This window comes from Carcharhinus amblyrhynchos, chromosome 16 (genome assembly GCF_965287045.1).
Source record: "Carcharhinus amblyrhynchos chromosome 16, sCarAmb.v2.hapA, whole genome shotgun sequence".
In the NCBI taxonomy this organism is placed as follows: Eukaryota; Metazoa; Chordata; class Chondrichthyes; order Carcharhiniformes; family Carcharhinidae; genus Carcharhinus; species Carcharhinus amblyrhynchos.
The window spans coordinates 55,941,781-55,963,256 of NC_137339.1; the positions used below are offsets into that span (position 1 = coordinate 55,941,781).

At 42.2% G+C, this 21,476-nt stretch overlaps 1 protein-coding gene across 3 annotated transcripts in view; it reads right to left on the bottom strand.

Annotated features, from left to right (window-relative positions):
* The window catches only part of pcif1 (phosphorylated CTD interacting factor 1), a 159,995-nt gene that overhangs the window by 123,899 nt on the left and 14,620 nt on the right, over positions 1-21,476 (bottom strand). For all 3 annotated transcript variants that reach the window (XR_013888786.1, XM_080205106.1, XM_080205107.1), the window contains exons 2-3: positions 10,544-10,693; positions 3,082-3,206 (exon numbers count right to left, since the gene is read on the bottom strand). Coding sequence is in view for 2 of the 3 variants with exons in the window: in XM_080205106.1 (XP_080061232.1) it covers positions 3,082-3,206; positions 10,544-10,693 (275 nt within the window). In the remaining variant the exon portion in view is untranslated. The remainder of the gene's footprint in view (positions 1-3,081; positions 3,207-10,543; positions 10,694-21,476) is intronic.

Consider the following 21,476-nt stretch of genomic DNA (forward strand, 5'->3'; position numbering starts at 1 on the left):
AAGCCTCCTTTAGAGTTTCTCCCTTTATTTTATGCCATTTCTTCATATTCTGCCAAAATGAATCATTTCACATTTCTTTGCACTGAGCTTCATCTGCAACTTATCATTTAAGTTCAAGACCATCTCAGCAGTTGACAATGTTTCCAATCTTCATACCATCATCAAATTTTGAAATTGTGCCCTGCACACCAGTGTCTAGGTTATTAACATATCAGGAAGAGCAAGTGTCCCAACACTGACCCATGGAACTTCACTACAAACCTTACCGCAATCTGGAAAAAATATATCACTATTCCCAGTTTCCTATCACTCAGCTAGTTTATTCAAGTGCCCATTTTCGCTTTTATTCCATGAGCTAGAATTTTGCTCACGTCTATTATGTGGTAGTGTATCAAATGCCTTTGAAAATCCATATACATAACACCAAGTATTGCTCTTATGAACCTTTTCTGTTAGCTCAAAAAACCACTAGAAAATTTAAATGATTTTCCCCTAATTATTACATACTGGCTTTCCATAATTATCTTGCATTTGTCCAAATGACTTTTGATTTGAACTAATTTCTTGAAGTTTCCCTACCACTGAAGTCAAACTGACTGGTCTGTAGTTGCCAGCATTATCCTTGAATACCTTTTTCAACAAAGGGTTCAAACGGTGCACTCACCATTCTCTGGCACTATCTAGGTTTACGGGAGACTGGAAGATTGTCATGAATGCCTCTGCAATTTCCACTCTCACTTCCCTCAGTCCACTTGATGCATCTCATCCGACCATGATACCAGATAAATTTTAAGATCACCTTTCCTGTTTTACCCCTCAACTGCAAATTCCTCGAATGTACCAGTTACCTCCTCTTCACTTGGCCTGGATAGCATCTTCCTTTGTAAAGATAGCAAAAGTACTCATTTACTACCTTCACTATCTCTCCTACCTCCACATGCAAGTCCCCTTTCTATCCCTAATCAGCCCTACTCTTTTTATCACCCTTTTATTACTTATAACAATATAACTAATATAACCAGTGGCACAGTGGTTAGCACTGCTGCTTTACAGCGCCAGGGACCTGGGTTCAATTCTGGCCTCGGGTGACAGCCTGGGTGGAGTTTGCACAGTCCCCCATGTCTGCATGGGTTTCCTCCTGGCACTCCAGTTTCCTCCCAAGTGCAGGTTAGGTTAATTGGCCATGATAAATTGACCCTAGCAGGGTAAATATGTGGGGTTATATGAATAGGGCCTCGGTGGGATTATGGTTGGTGCAGACTCGATGGACCAAATTGCTTCCTTCTGCACTGTTGGTCTCTATAATTCTATAGATTACTAGAAGTCCTTGGGATTTTCTTATGTTCACTGCCAGACTATTTTCATTCTCCCTCCTTGCTCTGATTAATTTTTTCACTTCCCCTCTGGTCCTTCTATATTCAGCCTGATTCTCCATCATATTGTCTAGTATGTTTTGGATATATCTCCAAGAAAATATTGCCTTCAATACCATCTGTTTGAAGGTGGCCCATTGTTCAGCCACCATCTTTTCTGCTAACATTCGATTCCAACTCCCTGGACTCAGACGTGTTCTCATCTCAAATTTGGCTTTCCCCAATTAATTCTCCCTGCTCTGGATTGCTCCTTGTCCTTTTCCATTACCAACCTAAATCTTACTGTACAATGATGACTCACTGATATACTTGGGCCAACTCAATGCCCAGAACTAGGTCCAACAGCATCTGCCCTCTCGTTGGACTGGAAAGATACTGCTGCAAGAAAATTATCTTGAACACATTCCAGGAAATTTTGTCCCTTTGCATGATTGTGATTCACCAAATAATTAACTTACCACTGGAATGCTAGCACCATGTAAAAAAAAAAGGTAAAAATCACTGTAATCCAAGATTATTGAGAATCACCACATTTCAGGCAAGGGGTAAGGTTGGGCCTTCAAGAAAAACCTCAGCCGGTGCAGGAATTGAACTTGTGCTGTTGGCATCACAAACCAACTGTCCAGCCAACTGAGTTGAACCGACTCCCCATAATGTCTTTATTATTAGCTATATTTTGTTGTGATAATGGTATAGAACACACCGTTAAACCCATTCCTTGTGAAATCGAAGGCTATCCCTGCTAAGAAGTTAAATGATTTACACAGAAACAATTAGAGGATATGCACTGTAGCAAATATCAAGGTAACCAATCAAAATGCATTGACCTAGGCCAACTTAACCAAGGCGGTACAGGCTTTATATCTGTCCCAATTCCATTCCGATAGTATAGTAACCTGTCTGAACACAAGGAAAAAAAACTATTTCCAGATACTGAGTTGTATGTTTGAAAGACCCTCTGGAAAGAACAGAATGAAACAGCGCAACTGTGATACCCAAGAAAGCTCAGCTATTCTGTAACTTTAGCCTCATCACGTTATTCAGCCTGTAAGATACCTGTATGAGTAACTAATATTTTTAAAAGAAAAACAACTTGAATTTATTTAGCTTATTGGCTGTTCAAGCCTGGTAGTCATTCATTCATCCAGTTCAATGTTGGACAGCCCAGTTAAATCGTGCCCACAGGACAGACAGCAATGGGATACTGACCAGATCATCTGTTTTTATGACACTGATTGACAGATCAATATTGGCTAGAGCATTGAAGAAGAGCAGGGAAGCTATCCACAAACTGATGCTATAGCATCTCTTACATCTACCCTAGCAGTCAGATGGGACCTCATTTAAATTTCTCATCCAAAACACTGCATCTCCATAAGTACAGCATTGCCTCAGGACTGCAGTGAAGTGGCAACCTTGATTTTATACTCAAGGTCTGGGATGGGACTTCAACCTGGAACCTTGTGACTCAGAGGTGCAAGTGCTGCCAACTGAATGTGACTGAATATGAATTCCCCATTTTTATAGATGCCTGGGAGATAGTTTTCTGACAGAGGTAGAGAACGTGTCTGATCCAACGTTGATTAAAACAGAATACTTTTTGTATTAACACCACCCATTGTAGCTTGAAGCAAAACAGGAAGAGATCATTAGCTTGACTGATAGATTCAAGACCTGCAGACTAGCTAGAGAAAGTCTGATTACTCACAATGATGTCATGCTGTCCGAACACAGGCATTTCCCAGAGAGATTGGTTGGTGAATTTGTTGAAGTAATATGGCCTGTTCTCTCTCTTGCTCCAACATTTCGACCATCCTGCTTGAACCAGCTCATCTGAAAATCACGACAAAACTCTGCTTTGGTTTAAATAAATTTAAAAGACACATGCATGCTGCCAATGACATATGAACATCACCAGATGACCGTCAGGTGAAATTTCTCAACTATAGCTCAGTCAAAATCAAGGCAAGGCAATTTGGCTTTAGAATGTTAGCTTCAAACTGTGCAAGCTCTGTTAGCTCAACTGGCTGGACAGCTAATTTGTGATGCAGAGCAACACCAACAGCAGGGGTTCAATTACCGTACCAGTAACGTTACTCATGAAGACCCACCTTCTCAACCTTGCCCCTCGCCTTAAGTTTGGTGATCTTTAGGTTAAATCACCGGTCAGCTCTTCCTCTCAAAGGGGTGGGAAAATGGTAACACAGTAGACTATGGTATGTAAAAAAAAACACAAGCTTCTCACTCCACATTCTACATGTGCAGACAGGAGAACCAAACCCAATTGTACTGCCACCAAATCCTCCTTGCTCAGAGCATGTAATGCAGATCAATTGGAGAACTCAGACCTCCTGATTTGGAGTGGTGGTGGTGGTGGTGGTGGTGGTGGTGGTGGTGGTGGTGGTGGTGGGGGGGGGGGGGGGGAAACAGGATTTAATATGTCACCACAGTCAGCTATCAAGGCAGTTGTACCCAGATGGCTTTAGTCAACTGCAAACTCATCTCTAAGGTCAAAGTCAATCAACTGTATGAAGTTACTGATAACATCTGGATACAAAGTATAAAAAATGATTTCTCACCCTAACTCAGGGGGTTTCATTTCACAGATAGCACCCACACCTGCAACAAGTTGGACAAACTGAACATTACAGCAGTTAAGTATGGAAGTTTTAACAAAACAGTTTTAAGATATATCAAACTAAATTCCAACTGTTACTACCTGAAAAGGCTAAAACTACCATAGTCCTAGAAGACAATAGACTGCTTTCCCCCAAAGGGAAGAGCTGATTGATGGCAATTGATTGGGTCATCATACCTCAGGCAAGGTTGAGAGGTGGGCCTCCAGAATAACTGCAGCCAGTATGTGAATTAAACCCATGCTGTTGATGCCACTTGGTGTCACAAACCAGCTGTCCAGCCAACTAAGCTAACCAACCCTCCTCAAACAGTGAGGGTCTTTCAAGGTTCAGGAACAACCTCCATTTACATCATATTCACAGGGAACATCAAGAATTCTTAAATACACTCCTCGCAATCAATGGATTTGGTCATTACATAAGAACATAAGAAATAGGAGCAGGAGTAGGCCATCTAGCCCCTCGAGCCTGCCCCACCATTCAATAAGATCATGGCTGATCTGAAGTGGATCAGTTCCACTTTCCCGCTTTCTCCCCATAACCCTTAATTCCCGTTTGTCAAAAACCTATCTACCCGTGACTTAAATATATTTAGCGAGGTAGCCTCCACCACGTCAACAGGCAGAGAATTCCAGAGATTCATCACCCTTTGAGTGAAGAAGTTCTCAACTCCAACCTAAACTGCACCACCCCCCCCCTTATCTTGAGGCTGTGCCCTCTAGTCCTGCTATCCTTTCTAAGTGGGTAGAATCTCTCTATGTCTACACTATCTATCCCTTTCATTATCTTATACGTCTCTATAAGATCCCCCCTTATTCTTCTAAACTCCGAGTACAGACCAGTCTATTTAGTCTCTCTTCATAGTCCAATCCCCTCATCTCCGGTATCAGCCTGGTGAACCTCCTCTGCACTCCCTCTAAGGCCAAAATATCCTTCCACAAGTGCAGCGACCAAAACTGCACACAGTACTCCAGCTACGGCCTCACCAGTGCCCTGTACAGTTGCAGCAAGGCCCCTCTGCTTTTATATTCTATCCCCCTCGCTATAAAGGCCAGCATCCCATTCGCCTTCTTGATCACCTGCAGACTGGGTTTTTGTGACTCATGCGCAAGGACCCCCAGGTCCCTCTGCACCGTAGCATGCTGCAGCTTTTCACCTTTTAAATAATAATCCCTCCTACTATTATTTCTGCCAAAGTGGATAACCTCACACTTGCTAACATTGTACTCCATCTGCCAGATCCTCACCCACTCACTCAGCCTATCCAGATCCCTCTGAAGACTTTCCACACCCTCTGCTCAATTTGCTTTTCCACTCATCTTCGTGTCATCAGCAAATTTCGTCACCCTACACTCAGCCCCCTCCTCCAGATCATCTATATAAATGGTAAATAGCTGAGGCCCCAGCACCGATCCCTGTGGCACTCCACTAGTCACCAACCGCCAATCAGAATAGCACCCATTGATACCAACTCTCTGCCTATTAGACAACCAATCCTCTATCCATGCTAACACCTTATCCCCAACTCCATGCACCCTAACCTTCTGAAGCAACCTTTTGAGAGGCACCTTATCAAATGCCTTTTGAAAATCTAGAAACACCAATCCACCAGTTCCCCTCTGTCCACTGCACTAGTCACATGCTCATAAAAATCCAATAAATTCATCAAACACGACTTTCCCTTAACGAATCCATGCTGCGTCTGCTCTATCAAACCATTCCTCTCCAGGTGCCTCGCTATTTCTTCTTTGATGACAGATTCAAGCATTTTTCCAACTAGACGTTAAACTAACCAGCCTATAATTTCCTGCCTTTTGTCTGCTACCTTTTTTAAACAGCAGCGTAACATTAGCCGTTTTCCAATCTTCCGGCACTTCCTTGGAACCCAGCGAATTTTGGTAATCACTATGGCATCCACTATCACCTCTGCCATTTCCTTCAGAACCCATTACCATGGGCTACGTATTTGGAGAATATCACAATGTTTTACCAACTTTAGCATGTACACCACATCCATGGCAGTCACCGTTTTTCGGTTGTTCAGTGTAGGTCACCAAGTCCCTGATCACATTCTCCAAAAATACCTTCAACACCCCGCGGATCTCCTCATAGATCAAGCCGGAGATACGCTTGATGCCTCCGTGACCAGCCAGACGCTCGATGGCAGGCTTGGTAGTGCCTTGAATATTGTCGTGGAGCACCTTGCAGTGCCGCTTGGCTCCACCTTTACCACCTTCCCCTCTACCTGACATGATCAATAACAAGGGGCAGGTGTGACCTGTACAGTAAAGACAGGTGGCACTTGAGAGAGAGAGAGAGAGAGAGAGATTGTTAGGTGTGTTCAGGAGGGTTTCCTGACAGTACGTGGATAAGCCTACGAGAGGAGAGGCTGTACTTGACCTGGTGCTGGCTAATGAACGAAGACAGGTGTCGGATCTCTCGGTAGGAGAGCATCTTGGGGATGGAGATCATAATTCTATCTCCTTCATGATAGCATTTGAAAGAGATAGGATCAGACAGGCAAGGAAGGTGTTTGTCTGGAGTAAGGGAAAATATGAAGACATCAGGCAGATAATTGGACGAATAAACCGGAAGGAGGCGTTCTTGGGGAAAAGTACAGAAGGAAGGTGGCAGATATTCAAGGAATGTTTGACTGGAGCTCTGCACGGCAACGTTCCGATGAGACAAGGTGGTTTTGGTAGGGCGCAGGAACCGTGGTGCACGAAGGTTGTGGTGGTGAACCTGGTCAGGAAGAAAGGAAAGATGTATAAAAGGTTCAGAGAGCTAGGAGGTGTTAAGGATCTAGAGAAGTATAAGGCTCGTAGAAAGGAGCTTAAGAAGGAAATTAGGAGAGTTAGAAGGGGTCATGAGAAGGCCTTGGCAGGTAAGATTAAGGAGAATCCCAAGGCCTTCTACAAATATGTGAAGAGTAAAAGGATGAGAAGAGAAGGGATAGGACCTATAAAAGGCGAAAAGTCTGTGTGGAACCAGAAGAAATGGCAGAGGTGCTTAATGAGTACTATGCCTCAGTATTCACAGTGGAAAGTGATCTGGGAGGTTGCACTACAGGTTTGTGGCAGTCTGAAAAGATTGAGTATGTGGATGTTGAGGAAGAGGATGTGTTAGAATTTTTAAACTATCAAGATAGACAAGTCACCGGGACCGGATGGGATATACCCCAGGTTACTGTGGGAGGTGAGGGAAGTGATTGCAGAGCCCCTGGCGATGATCTTTGCGTCGATGGAGACGGGAGAGGTTCTGGAGGATTGCGGATGTGGTTCCTATTTTCAAGAAAGGGAATAGGGACAGTCCGGGAAATTACCGACCGGTGAGTCTGACCTCAGTGGTTGGTAAGTTGATGGAGAGGATTCTGAGGGACAAGGTTTATGAGCGTTTGGAGAAGTTTAGAATGATCAGAAATAGTCAACATGGTTTTGTCAAGGGCAGATCATGCCTTATGAGTCTAGCTGAGTTCTTTGAGAATGTGACTGAACACATTGACGAAGGAAGAGCGGTAGATGTGGTTTACACGGACTTCAGCAAGGCGTTTGATAAGATGCAAGACTTCTTGAGAAGGTGAGAGGGCATGGGATCCAGAACTGGCTTGCCCTGCTGAAGGCAGAGGGTGGTTGTGGATGGGTTCTTTTCTGCATGGAGGTCGGTCACCAGTGGAGTGCCCCAAGGATCTTTTCTAGGACCCTTGCTGTTTGTCATTTTCATAAATGACCTGGATGAGGAAGTGGAGGGATGGGTTAGTAAGTTCGCCGACGATACGAAGGTTGGTGGTGTTGTGGATGGTCTGGAGGGATGTCAGAAGTTGCAGCGGGACATAGATAGGATGTAAGACTGGGCGGAGAAGTGGCAGATGGACTTCAATGAAGATAAATGTGGAGTGGTCCATTTTGGCAGGACCAATGAGATGAAGGAATACAATATCAAGGGTAGGAGTCTTAGCTGTGTTGAAGAGCAGAAGGATCTTGAGGACTCTTAAAATCGGCCTCGCAGGTGGAGGATGTGGTCAAGAAGGCGTATGGTGTACTGGCCTTCATTAATCGAGGGATTGAGTTTAGGAGTCGGGAGGTAATGCTGCAACTTTATAAGACCTTTGTCAGACCCCACTTGGAGTACTGTGCGCAGTTCTGGTCGTCTCACTATAGGAAGGACGTGGAAGCTATTGAAAGGGTGCAGAGGAGATTTACAACGATGTTGCCTGGATTGGGAGGCATGCCTTATGAAGATAGGTTGAGGGAGCTGGGACTCTTCTCGCTGGAGAGACAAAGGTTGAGAGGCGACCTGATAGAGGTTTATAAGATGTTGAGAGGGATAGGGTGGATTCTCAGAGGCTATTTCCCCGGGCTGAAATGGTCGCTACGAGAGGACACACAGATTTAAAGGTGCAGGGAAGCAAGTACAGAGGAGATGTCAGGGGTAAGTTTTTCACTCAGAGGGTGGTGAGTGAATAGAATCGGCTGCCGTCGGTGGTGGTGGAGGCGAACTCGCTGGGGTCTTTTAAAAGACTTCTGGATGAGTATATGGGATCTAAATGGGATTGGGGGTAATAGATAGGTCTATGGCTTAGTAGGTATAGAAGTGATCGGCACAACTTGTGGGCCGAAGGGCCTGTTTGTGCTGTAGTGTTCTATGTTCTAAGTCATCTAACTAGCACAAAGGTGTTATTTATCTGGTGAGTTTTGTATCAATTTGTTACTCATTTATAACAAATCGAAATGCTGCTTTACTATGTGTTATATGACAAAAATTTATTATTCAGATGGATAGCTGCAGAAACGCCTGGTGAGAAAAGTTAGGAATAGTGCCTGTGCTCCAAGCATATATTTTTCAAATCACAGAAAATAAATATTGACCAAGAAACTGGGAGAACCAAATCTGGGACATTGTTGAGGTTAGCCTTGCTGCAAAGCAAACATTTATTAGGGTTTACACATCATAGAATCAAATCCTTCTGTAGTCAATGAAAAGGTTGGCTGATGTGCATTCTCCTGAACAGCATGTGACAGCAATAAATTGGTGAAGTTATATTACGAGGCAGTGTGTTTGACAAATTAAACAACACATTGAGAAAAACTGGCACTGTCTGAAACGTCTTTGATCAGAATTCGAGTATAAAAATGACAAATGTCAGGATGTGTGAAAATATTTAGAGCCTAATAAATGTTTGCAATACCAAGTTGGTTCTAAAACATAAGAACATAAGAAATAGGAGCAGGAGTAGGCCATCCAGCCCTTCGATAAGATCATGGCTGATCTGAAGTGGATCAGTTCCACTTTCCCGCTTTCTCCCCATAACCCTTAATTCCCCTATGAGAAACCTATCTACCCGTGACTTAAATATATTTAGCAAGGTGGCCTCCACCGCTTCAACAGGCAGAGAATTCCAGAGATTCACCACCCTTTGAGTGGTCCTCCCAGTCTCCTGGTCAATGTTTATTCTTTAGCCAAGGTACTCCAGTCATTTGTCTCATTTTTGTTTTTGGGATCCGACTCTGCACAAATTGGCTGCTTCCCAATAACTCATCCTTATCAGATATACATCAACTCAAAAGATCCCCCTTGAACACGCACTTAGGAACTTACCAGCACGTCCACCTTGCTGTATTGTCTAGGCAGTAAATCGAGATCCCTTCCAACTCTTTCTGCAATTGGGCAAGCCCTAAACAACAACACACTATCCCCGAACTTTCCAACAACCTTTGACAATCTGGATTTATTCAGCACCATTCTTGCAGAAAATCTCAAAGGATTTCACAGTCAAAACAAAAAAGATAAGCTTATATTTCTGTAGCACCTTTCACAAACTCTTCACTAAACATCACTGATGAATAACTAATACTGCAACCAATTTCTGCACAGCAAGCTCCCACAGATAGCAAGATTAACCACCATATTGGTTGCATGGTAAATATTGGCTAGAACACCAGAAGAATCCCTCGATCTTCATGTAGTGCCATGGGAATCTTCATGTTCACCCAGAAGGCCTTCAGTATAATGTCCAAAGCTTAGGGTCAAGACCATAAACATTCCTCAGTACCAAATATGGTCACTCCAAACACAACACTGCTCTCAGAGTAACAATGTTTTTAACCACTCAGCTCACTGGGTCCTCTTTATCCTGCATACAAAAGATTAGCTAATTATAACCCGCAAACTGCTATCACGTTGTTGGTAGCAGGCTTAAAAGCATAATTGTAGACAAATGTCAAAAATCACTAGCTATCTCTACCCTCATACAAGAGCAAAGTAGAGCTAGTGGTGGAAACCTGAAATAAAAAGAAAATGCCGGAAATATCTCAACAGTTTGCGCATCTGTTTAGTGTAAGAGCTGTTTCAAGTCAATGGCCATTTCATCAGAACCTCTATCCTACGCTGCATTCAAATTTGTTAGAAATCTATAAGTGATTACATAGCGCAGGATGATTGAAAGGTGGCGAAGCAACCAATGAAGATATGGAGAGATTACAGTTATAACAGAGAGAAAGAACAGAATCAGGACTTGATGAGGGTCTCAGTTCTCACCTGACAGATCCTGTGCCACTGGTTTGACAGACTTTGGTGATGAGGGTTGTCCCTTGTTAGCTGTCCCTGCTGGTTGGACAATAACTGTCGGGTCTGCTTGCAAACCGCTGTGGTTTTCACTTGCCATTTCTTTTGCATCTGTCCTGCTAACTAAGGGGACAAAAACGAGAGTCACTCCACATCACACATTGTTCAAAGCAGCCAGTTAATATCCTATTTGACCTGTAATTTGATTGAAATGCTTGTGCTTAAAAAAATTCTGTTAAGCCTGAAGACAATCAAGCTGATCAAACATTAACCCTATGTAAACTAAAATTAAGATGCAAAGAAACAGTAACCAGAACCAAGGATGCAAATGGACAGCACTTGATACCACAGGCCTTACATCCCACTATATATAGTGTGACAATTGACTGATAATAGTACTGTTTTAGATTGTTCACAGTTTGGTAGCTATGAAGGAAATTGAAAACATCTGATGGTCGTCCATGCATCCTCCCATTACAAAGGAATGTAAAATAGGCCTCAAGGCTGCTAATCCATCCATTAAACTGGTAATAATTTGGCTGTTGGGATAAAATGCAAATCAATTTTGCAAATGTAAACATTTGGAGGTATGTTTTCACTGAATATACTTGCTGTTTAATTCAAAATTCCTTACTAGTGTTCAGTGATGATCATTTGTATTAAGTGTGAAGGGACTGTGTTGATGGCAGGTTAATTCCTTACACATGGAATTCTGCCAAAGCAGTGTTTAAACAGGGAGACTATTAAGGCTAAGAGCAGCACAGGGTTAGCACTGCTGTCTCATAGCGCCAGGAACCTGGGTTCGATTCCTGGTTTGGGTCACTGTCTGTGCAGAGTCTGCACGTTCTCCACGTTCTCCATATTTCCTCCCGGTGCACTGGTTTCCTCCCACAGTCCAAAGGGCATGCTGGTTAGGTGCACTGGCCATGCTAAATTCTCTGTGTACCCAACCAGGCACCGGAGTGTGGCAACTAGGGAACTGTCACAGTAACTTTCTTGAAGTGTTAATGTAAGCCTACTTGAGCAACAAATAAACATCAACTTTGAACCACTGGTCAAAAAACAACTCACATTTATATAGCCCCTTTGATGTAGTAAACTTCCCGCAGAACTTCACAAGTATGGCAAACAAAGTTGGAGAAAGGCAGTTTCCAAAGTACAAAAAGAGGAAAAAGGGGAAGAGAACCCAAAATGAAAACATTATCAGATTGATACTTTAAACAACTTTCCATATTGTATGAGAACATTGTCTGGTGTGCTGACTATTCCCTATCTTGCGCAGCATTGCTAAACATATATTAAACCCAATAGTTATCTTAACCTCTACAACTGATTCTGAATACTTGGATATAGCAACAGAAAGCCTAATGGGCAGCTTCCTGCAACTAAAAAGGCTATAGACAATTAGTTTTGGGAAACGATTTGTGTGGTGGGGTCAGTTAGCTCAAACCTTTTCTATTCTTTCATGGGATGTGAGTGTTGCTAGCTAGACCAACTAGGATGCCCATCCATAATTGCTCGAGGTGGTGGTGGTGAGCCAGCTTCTTGAACCGCTGCATGCAATGTAGGTACAACCAGAGTACTACTTGGGAGGGAGACCCAACAACAGAATGAACAGCGATATATTTCCAAGTCAGAATCGTGTGCAAGTTGGAGCGAAACTTGCAGGTGCTAGTATTCCCATGCATCTGCTGCTGTTAGCCTCCTAGATTAGTGGTTGTGGGTTTGGAAGTGCTGACAAAGAAGCTGCAGTGCATCTTGTCAATGGTACACATTGTTGCTGCACATCAGTAAAACAGGAAGTGTTCGTGGAAGGGGTTTCAGTCAAGCCAGCTGCTTTAAGCTGGATGGTGTCAAGCTTGTATTGTTGGAGCTGCAATCATCCAGGCAAGTGAAAAGTGTTTCACTACACTCCTGACTTGTGCTGTGTCGATGGTGGACAGGCTTTGGTGCGTCAGGATGAGTGTTACTCATCACAGGATTCCTAGCCTCTGACCTGCTCTTGTAGCCAGAGTATTTTTTAATGGCTAGTCCAGTTCAGTTTCTGGTCAATTTTAATCCCCAGGATGTTGATAGTGAGAGATTTAAAGATGGGAATGCCGCTGGATGACAAGGGGCAATGGTTAGATTCTCTCTCTCTCTCCAGAAGATGTTCATTGTCTGGCACTTGTGTTACCAGCCACTTAGCAGCCCAAGCATGGATACTGTTAACAGTCTTGCTTATTTGGACATGGACTGCTTCAGTCCTGGTGCATGAATCACAAAAAGCGAGAATACATATGCAGCAATTAGGAAAGTCAGTAAAACGTTTTGTTTATTGTGAGGGAAATGGAGGGAAAGCAGGGAAGTTATGCTCAAGTTATACAGGACACTGGTGAGACCACATTTTGAGTACAGTATGGGTCTCCTTATTTAAGGAAGATGTTGGAAGCACTTCAGAGATATTTTACAGGGTCAATGCCCAGAATGGGTAGGTTGTGTTATGAGAAAAGGTTGCATAAGCTAGGCTTGTATCCACTGGAGTTTAGAAGAGTAAGAGGCAACTTTATTGAAACACAAAATCCCGAAAGATCTTGACAGCATGGATGCGGAGAGAATGCTTCTTTTTGTGGGAGTATCAAGAACTAGGGAGTCACTGCTTAAAAATGAGGGGATATTAATATGGAGAACTCTGGAACTCTTCCTAAAAAGTGGTGCAAGCAGAATCTTTAAATATTTTTAAAGGCACAGGTAGACAGATTCTTGGTATGCAAGGTTATTGAGGGTAGACAGGAGTGTGGTATTGAGGTTACTATCAGATCAGGCATGATCTTATTGAATGACTGAGCAACTCGAGAGGCCTAGTGCTGCCACATGCAACTCTTCAGCACCAAATGCAGCTTGTGATATGGACTCAATAATAAAGGCAAAGATTTGTGTGTCAAACTGCTGAAAGAGAAATTACAGCATGATTTTTAAGTATCATAGCTAAGGTGCATCGTTCTAACGTCAGTAAAATCTGATGGTTTCAGCTTACGGCAAGTATGCCTTTCTTAGGTAGCGAGACCAAAACTGCTTGCAGTATTGCAGGTATGGTCTCAACATCCAGATGGGCAGGAAATGTCTGCAGCTACTCAAAATCTGTTTTTCAGATCTGGAGAAGTAGCTGGGATCACTGTGGCGCATCTGCAAGACTGAGAACTTTGTGGATAGCACATACAGTGAAGTGGCCACACTGTAGGCAAGGAGTGCACAGGCAGAAAGGTGACCACCAAAGTAAAAGCACCAGGAAAGTCATGCAGGCGTCCTTCAGATTTTCCATTTTAGATAACACTAGGGAAGATGGTTTCTCTAGAAAACGCAGTGAGAACAAGGTTCGTGGCATCTCGAGTAGCTTAGCTCCAAAGTCAGGGAGAAAAAGTGGGAGAGCAACATGATAGTGGATTCTATTTTTTAAGGGAAACAGATGTTTCTGCAGCCAGAGACATGAATCCAAAATGTTATGTTGCCTCCTTGGTGGCAGAGTCAATGATGTCATTGAACAGCTGTAGGACACGCTCAGAATCCCTACAATGTAGGCGGCCATTTAGCCCATCAATTCTGCACCAATTCTCCAAGACAGTATCCCACCCAAATCCAACATACCCAAAGCCCCCTCCCCATCACCCCACATTTACCATGACTACTCCATCTAACGTACGCATCTTGGAACATTAAGGGGAAATGTAACATGACCACTCTACCCAACATGCACATCTTTGGGAGGAAACGCATACAGAAAAGGTGGGAAGCACGCAAACTCCGCACTGTCACCAAAGTCCCTGGTGCTGTGAAGCAACAGTGCTAACCACTGTGCCACCTTTTTTTGAAAGGGGTGGGTGTGGTCCAAGTCAGCACCAAAGATATAGGTAAGAGAGAGATGAAGTCCTGCACGCAAAATATAGGGAGTGTGGGAATAAATTAAAAAGCAGGATCTCAAAAAGGTTCTTAAGAATAATCTCAGGATTACTTCCAGTGCCACATGCGGGTGAGATCAGGAATAGAGACTGAACCAGATGAGTGTGTGGCTGCAGAGATGGTATAAAAGGGAGGGATTTAGATTCCTGAGGCATTGGGACTGATACTGAGGAAAATGGGACCTGCTTAAACTGGACAGGTTGCATCCCAACAGGGCCAGGACTATCTTCACAAGCACATTTGCCTGGGGAGGCCTTAAACTCGAGAGATGGGGGAATGGGAACCTGAGCAAGGAGATACAATAAAGGGAAACAGAAGATAGAAACGAAAGGCAGAAAAGTAGAAAAGAAAGTTGGAAGACAGTGGAAACAAGGGCCATTAGAAAACAGTCCAAAATAAGCTGTGTAAAAATGTTAAAAAGGCAAATCTAAAGATACTGTATCTGAATGCACAGAGCATTCATAATTAGATAAATTAACACTGCAAGTAGTTGCAAATAGGTACGTTATGATTGTGATTACGGATATGTGGCTACAAGATGACCAAGGCTGGGAAGTGAATTCCAACGTTGGTCAATATTTAGGAAGGACAAGCAAAAAAAAGGAAAAGTTGGTAGGGTGGAGTTTTTAATTCAGGATGAAATCAGTGCAATAGTGACAGAGAATATTAGATATAAACTAGATATAAAATTAGAGTAGAACTAAGCTGAAAACATTACTGGGAGTTGTCTATAGGCCAAAGGTGAAAGATGGCATTAAACTGGAACAGTATGATTAAAATTAAAAACAGTAAGATGACATTAAACAGGAAATCAGAGATGGACATAAAAAGGTTGCTCCAGTAATCATGGGTGACTTTAATCTACATATAAAGTAATACTATGGTGGATGAATTCCTGAAGTGTGTACAGGATAATTTTTGAGACCAGTATGTCAAGGAACCAATGAACTGTTTATCCTTTGGTATTGTACAATGAGACAGGGTTAATAAATATATTTGTTGTGCTTCCCTTTGGGAAGTGTGACCATAAACATAGTAGAATTCCTCATAAGTAATTCAATCCTCAACTAGTGCCTTAAATCTAAAAAAAGCAAAGAAAGGTAGCAAGTTGGATAAATAAATTGGATAACTTAATTTAAAAGCGTGACTAATAGCTAAGGAATGAATGCATGCACTGAAACTGTTACATATTCCTTTCTAGTGCAAAAACAGAAGTGGCTAACGAAAAGAATTAAAAGCTAATATCAGATCCAAAGAGGGGTCATAAAAAGTTGTTAGAAACAAAAGTAGCCAGCCTGAGGATTAGGAGTTAGGATTCAGCATTCAGCAAAAGAAAACCAATAATTAAGGAGGGAAAGTATGACAGTAAACTCAAGGAACATAAAATCTTCTGCACGTAAAAAGTAAAAACAAATGAGCGTCGATGGTCCAAAACAGGAGAATTGATAACGAAGAACAATGAAATGGCAAAGCAATTAAACAATTACAATTAGGAGACAAATAACTTCCCAGAAATACTATGGAACCTGGGGTCCAGTTAGGAAATGAAGGGAACTAGTATTACTATAAAATGGTGAAGAAATTAATGGGAGTGAAAGTCAACAAATCCCCAGGGCCTGATAATCTATATCCCAGAGATCTAAAGGAAATGGCCATGGAAATAGTGAACACATTGGTTGTCATCTAATAAAATTTTGTAGATTTTGAAATAACTTTGACAGGTTGGAAATTGGCAAAGGGAATCCGGCTTTTAAAAAGGAGGGAGAAAACAGAGAACATGGCAGATGCAGTCTAACATGGGTAAGTGTGAAGTTATCCACTTTGGGTGGAGAAATAAAATGGCCTAGATAGGGAAATGTTGATGTAGAAAGGAACCTGGGTGGCCTTGTACACCAGTCATTGAAAGCAAGTATGCAGGTATTGCAAGCCGTTAGGAAGGCAAATCATATGTTGGCCTTTGTTACTAGAGGATACTGGAGCACGGATGTCTTACTGTAGTTGCGCAGGGCCTAGTTACGACCACACCTGCAGGAGTGTATGCAGTTCTGGTCTCATGGGTATACTTGCCATATAGAGAGTACAGCAGAGGTTCAGACTGATTTGTGGGATGACTGGATGGTCATATGAGAGATTGGGTCAACTAGGCCTGTATTCAGTGGAACTATGAGAAGGGATTTTCAATGAAACGTGCAAAATTCTATCAGGGCTGGACATGTTTTCCCCAAGTGGGGGAGACATGTTCTATAACAAAGGGTCAGGGTCTTGGGTTATGGGTTACAGGGCAGACTATTTATAACTGATAGGAGAAACTTCTTCATTCACCAGGGTGGTGAACCAATGGAAGTTTTTAACCATACAAGGTCATAGAGGTCAAGTCATTGAATGCATTTAAGAAATACATATATACATAGCTGCATGCCGTCAAGGTGTATGGGGAGAAAGCAGAAATGACATGGAGATAGAGATTCGGCCATGATCACTGTGCAGGCTCAAACGGCTGAATGGCCTACTGCTGCTATTCACTATGGTACGTACAGATCTATAATGCTTGGTCATGAACAAGATTTGCTCTGGAAAACCAAAAGGTTTCAAGCAGACCAAAGAATTTCTTTCACCGAGTTGATGGTCCTCCAGATTTATATGAAGGGGAAACAAAATGAGCACCAAGATAATGATCTGAAATCTTTAAACTCATGATTGACTCCTCAAGACTGAAGATGTGCTGTTCCTCAACTAATATGTTGAGCTCCACAGGAACAGCACAGAAAGCCAAGGACAGAAATGTTAGATCAAATGGAGATGCTCCACTAAGTGGTCATCCAATTTCCTTTTCTTTGCATGTTTTGCTTTTTCTCCTTTTTGGTTTCAGTTAGCAGCACATTTGCTCAAGGCACAGCCTTCAAAAGGACAAAAAAGAAAACTAACTGTTGTCATTCAGTCTCTCCTGTTTTCAACTCTGTCACAGACCTTCCCACTTGACCTTGTTCAAAACCTGTTATTTTATTTAAACTTTCCCCAAATCTGACAAAAGGGCACAGACCTTAAATTCTTTTTCTCTCCACAGACTGCCATAACCTATGAGTACTTTGAGCATTCATGGTTTTACTTCATATTTTCAGCATCTGCCATGTTCTGCTTTCCAATCAAATATCTCAATGTTGCAATTGCTTCATGATAGTGATAAGTACAACTGTCTTCAATGCAAGATCTGAGACACACCTTCAAAATCTGGACCAGGTCAGGCAAGGCAGTGTGACAGTCCCTATTCTAATTACAATCTACTTGACAGTTACTGTTCACTTCAACAATTATTTCTGGTGTCAGTATTAAATACCACCTAGATGGAATAAAACTTTCACCTCAAACACCTGTGCCAAAACCAAGCCAACCACCATAAACATGCATGATCTATAGTGACCGCAGTACTGTTACCACTTTGCACGGGATATGTCTGGGAGTATTCAGTATTAACTATGCTATAAGATGGAAAAAAAATCAGGAGGCAATGACGGTATGTAAAATGGCAGTACTTTAATCATTGGGTAATTGTGACGATACTGTGCCATTAAGAAATGTGTCACGTTTCTCGTGAGGGGAACATTTGATACTTCAGCTGTGATTACACTGCCAATTGTTTCTAACCAGCAGCACACATACAGAAGAATAACTGCTCCTAATTACTGCAGTGTTTGAGTTAATGCAATTTTGTTATTTTCAGGGTTGTCACTGGGGTTTCAAAGTCGGATTTAGTCAGTCTGTCTGGCAAGGAGAGTCATGTGCTAATGGGATGAGTTAAGCTTGGAGAGAAAAGCAGGCAATGGCTGTTTGCATTTGAAAAGAGCAGTTCTTTCCCTCTCTGTAGAAATTGAAGTCTGGCACCTGCTTGAAAATATATTTCTCTCTGTATCTCTCTGGAGTTCTTCTGTTTGAAGACAGGTGTGTCCAAAGGGATCGAAAGGCTGGAGAGGACTGGCAATTCACATAAGCCTGTATGTTCTGAGGATATTGCTTATAGAGATAGCTGGAAGTTAAGAATGATAGACCCTGCCACTTTTAAGTATTTCAGTTGATAAAAAATATGCTATTGTTTGTAATAGTTAAACTGTATTGTTAGGTTTGTTTTAAAGAAACCTCCTAGTGGGTCAACAGATTCACACCTGGAGTAACACACATTATGCTCACACTAAAGCCTAAACAAAAATAGTTGGAGTCTAGTTTAACTTCATAATGCACTTGGAACTTCTGATCTGGTCCCTAACAATGACTTTAATCTTCATAAGGATTGGGAAAATCAAATTGGCAGAGGTAGCATGAAGAAGGAATCAGAGTGTATTTGGGATTGTTTCCTCAAACAATATGTTGCAAATCTAATCAGGGATCAGGCTATTTTGGATCTGGTAATGTGTAATGAGGCAGTTTTAACAATCTCAAGAGTAGAAGATTCTCTATGAAACAGTGGCCATAACATGGCAGAATTTAGCATTCAGTTTGAGTGTGAGAAACATGTCAGGCACAACTGTGCTAAAATTAAATAATTATAACTTAAAGAACAAGGACAGAGTATCTGAAGTGGACTGGAAAAGCAGCTTAGCAGGAAAGGTGGTCAATCAATGATAAACTCACAAAGATATATCCCAATGAGAAAGGAGGATTCCACGAAAGGTATAATCAACTGTGGATAACTAAGTTAGTTAGATAGCAACCACGGGCAGCACATGGTTGGCACTGTTGCCTCAATACCGGGGACTTGGGTTCAATTCCCGGCTTGGGTCACACTGTGAGGCGTCTGCACATTGTCCCCATGTGGGTTTCCTCAAGGTGCTCCAGCTTCCTCCCAGTCTGCAAGACGTGTTGGTTAAGTGCACTGGCCATTCCAAATTCTCCCTCAGCGTAGCCAAACAGGTGCCAGAGTGTGGCGACTAGCGGATTTTCACAGTAAATTAGGGATAGCATTAAACTGAAAGAATACACGTACAATGTGGCAAAGACTAGCGATAAATCAGAGGATTCGGAAAGTTTTAAAAACCAACCAAAAGGTGATAAAAAAGGGGAAACAAATTATAAGGCTAAGCTAGCACATTATTAAAAATGGAGAGCAAGAGCTTCTTTAAATATATAAGGAGGAAGATAGATGCTAAAGCGAACATAGACCGTTTAGAGAAAGAGACTGGGGAAATAATATGGGAGAACCAGGAAATGACAAGAGTTAAACAAATACTGAGTTCAGTTTTCACAATGGAAGACATTAATAGCATTCCAAAAATAATAAATAATCAAAAGGGCAAGAGAAAGGGGGAGAAATAAATACAATAACTATTAGAGAAAATATATTAATGAGGCTAAAGGCTGATAAGTCCCCTAGACCTGATGGGTTGCATTCTAAAATATTAACGGAAGTAGCTACAAAAGATAATGGATGCAATGACAGCAATCTTCCACAAATCTTTGAATTCTAGAAAGATCCCAGATGATTGGAAAACTGCAAACGTAACTCCCCTATTCAAAAAGGGATAGAGATAAAATACAGGTAACTATAAGCAAGTAAACTGTCATTGGGAAAATGTTAAGAGTCCATTATAAAGGATAGAATAGCAGAGCATTTAGAAATCAAGCAGCTTCATGAAGATAAAATCATGTCTGATAATTTGAATTGTTTGAGGTGGTAACAAGTAGAAAAGATAAAAAGGAGACCAGCTGCTGTAATATACTTGAACTTCCAAAACGTGCTTGATAGGTGCCACAAAGACTTAGATATGCGCGCGCGCGTGTGTGTGTGTGTGTGTGTGTGTGTGTATATATAGAGATCACTTATTTAAGACAGAGATGGGGGGGGGGGGGGGGGCGGGGGGGACACTTCTGAGGGCAGTGAATCTGAAATTCTTTACCGCAAAGAAGCCAGGTTGTTACGTTCAAGGGATGAGATAGAGAATCATGGGCTATGGGAAATAAGGTGGAAAAGTGGAGTTGAGGATCAGATCAGTCATGATCTCATTGAATGGTTGAGCAGACTCAAACCAAATTATCTACTCTGCCCCTAGGTCTTCTGGTCCTACTTGCAATCTCAATCCCGGATAGAAGAAACTTGGATGTTGCCAAAATAAAACTCCCGTCAACCCACTGCGCTCGGCAAATGAATGTTGAACAGGAGACACTTTGAAGCAGAAACTCTAGAATATGTTTCACACTTCCCATAACTTGGCAACAACCTCTCTCAAAAGGCCCCCACTGACCAGGAAATCCAACATCGGATCAGCAGCACCAGCTCAGTCTTCCACAAACTAATTCAGTGACCATATGACAACAAAGACCTCCACAACTCAGCCCAAAGTCTTGGCGTGGTGTAGAAAGTAGCTGTCATCACCATATGGCTGTACTACAGTGAGGCTTGGGCTATTTATCACAGGCACACAAGAATGCAAGGGAAATTACAGCAGCGATGCTTTTGCTGCATACTTCAGATTCAACTGGGATCAGACAACTGCTAGTATTACCTTTCTTGCAGCCAGCTCCACAAATATTCTGGCAAAACCCTTGCAAAAATCATGTTCAACGGACTAGATCTGTGCAGATGGACCTGGCCACCATATCGGGGAAGAACAAAGAAAAAGCACATCTCCATCCAGTCCCAAAAAAACACACTGATTCTTTCCTACTAGTCAATTTTGTATCAATGCTGTCAATGTGCCAGTGTCTGATCACTGGCATCTAACAGGCAATGTGGATAACTGCTCAGGTTAAGTCCACAGAAATTAGTGTTGTCGACAGTGATATCAAGGGACTCTTACTCAAAGATTGCCTGCTCACTGACGCTCAGTTTGGGTTCCACTCAAGGCACTCGATTCCAGACCTCACGAACAAACAAACGAGCTGAATTCCAATAGCAAGGTGAGTGACTATCCTTGAAACTAAGGAAAAATATTCACGTTGGAGTCATACCTAGCAAAAAGGAAGATGCTAGGGTAAATGCATG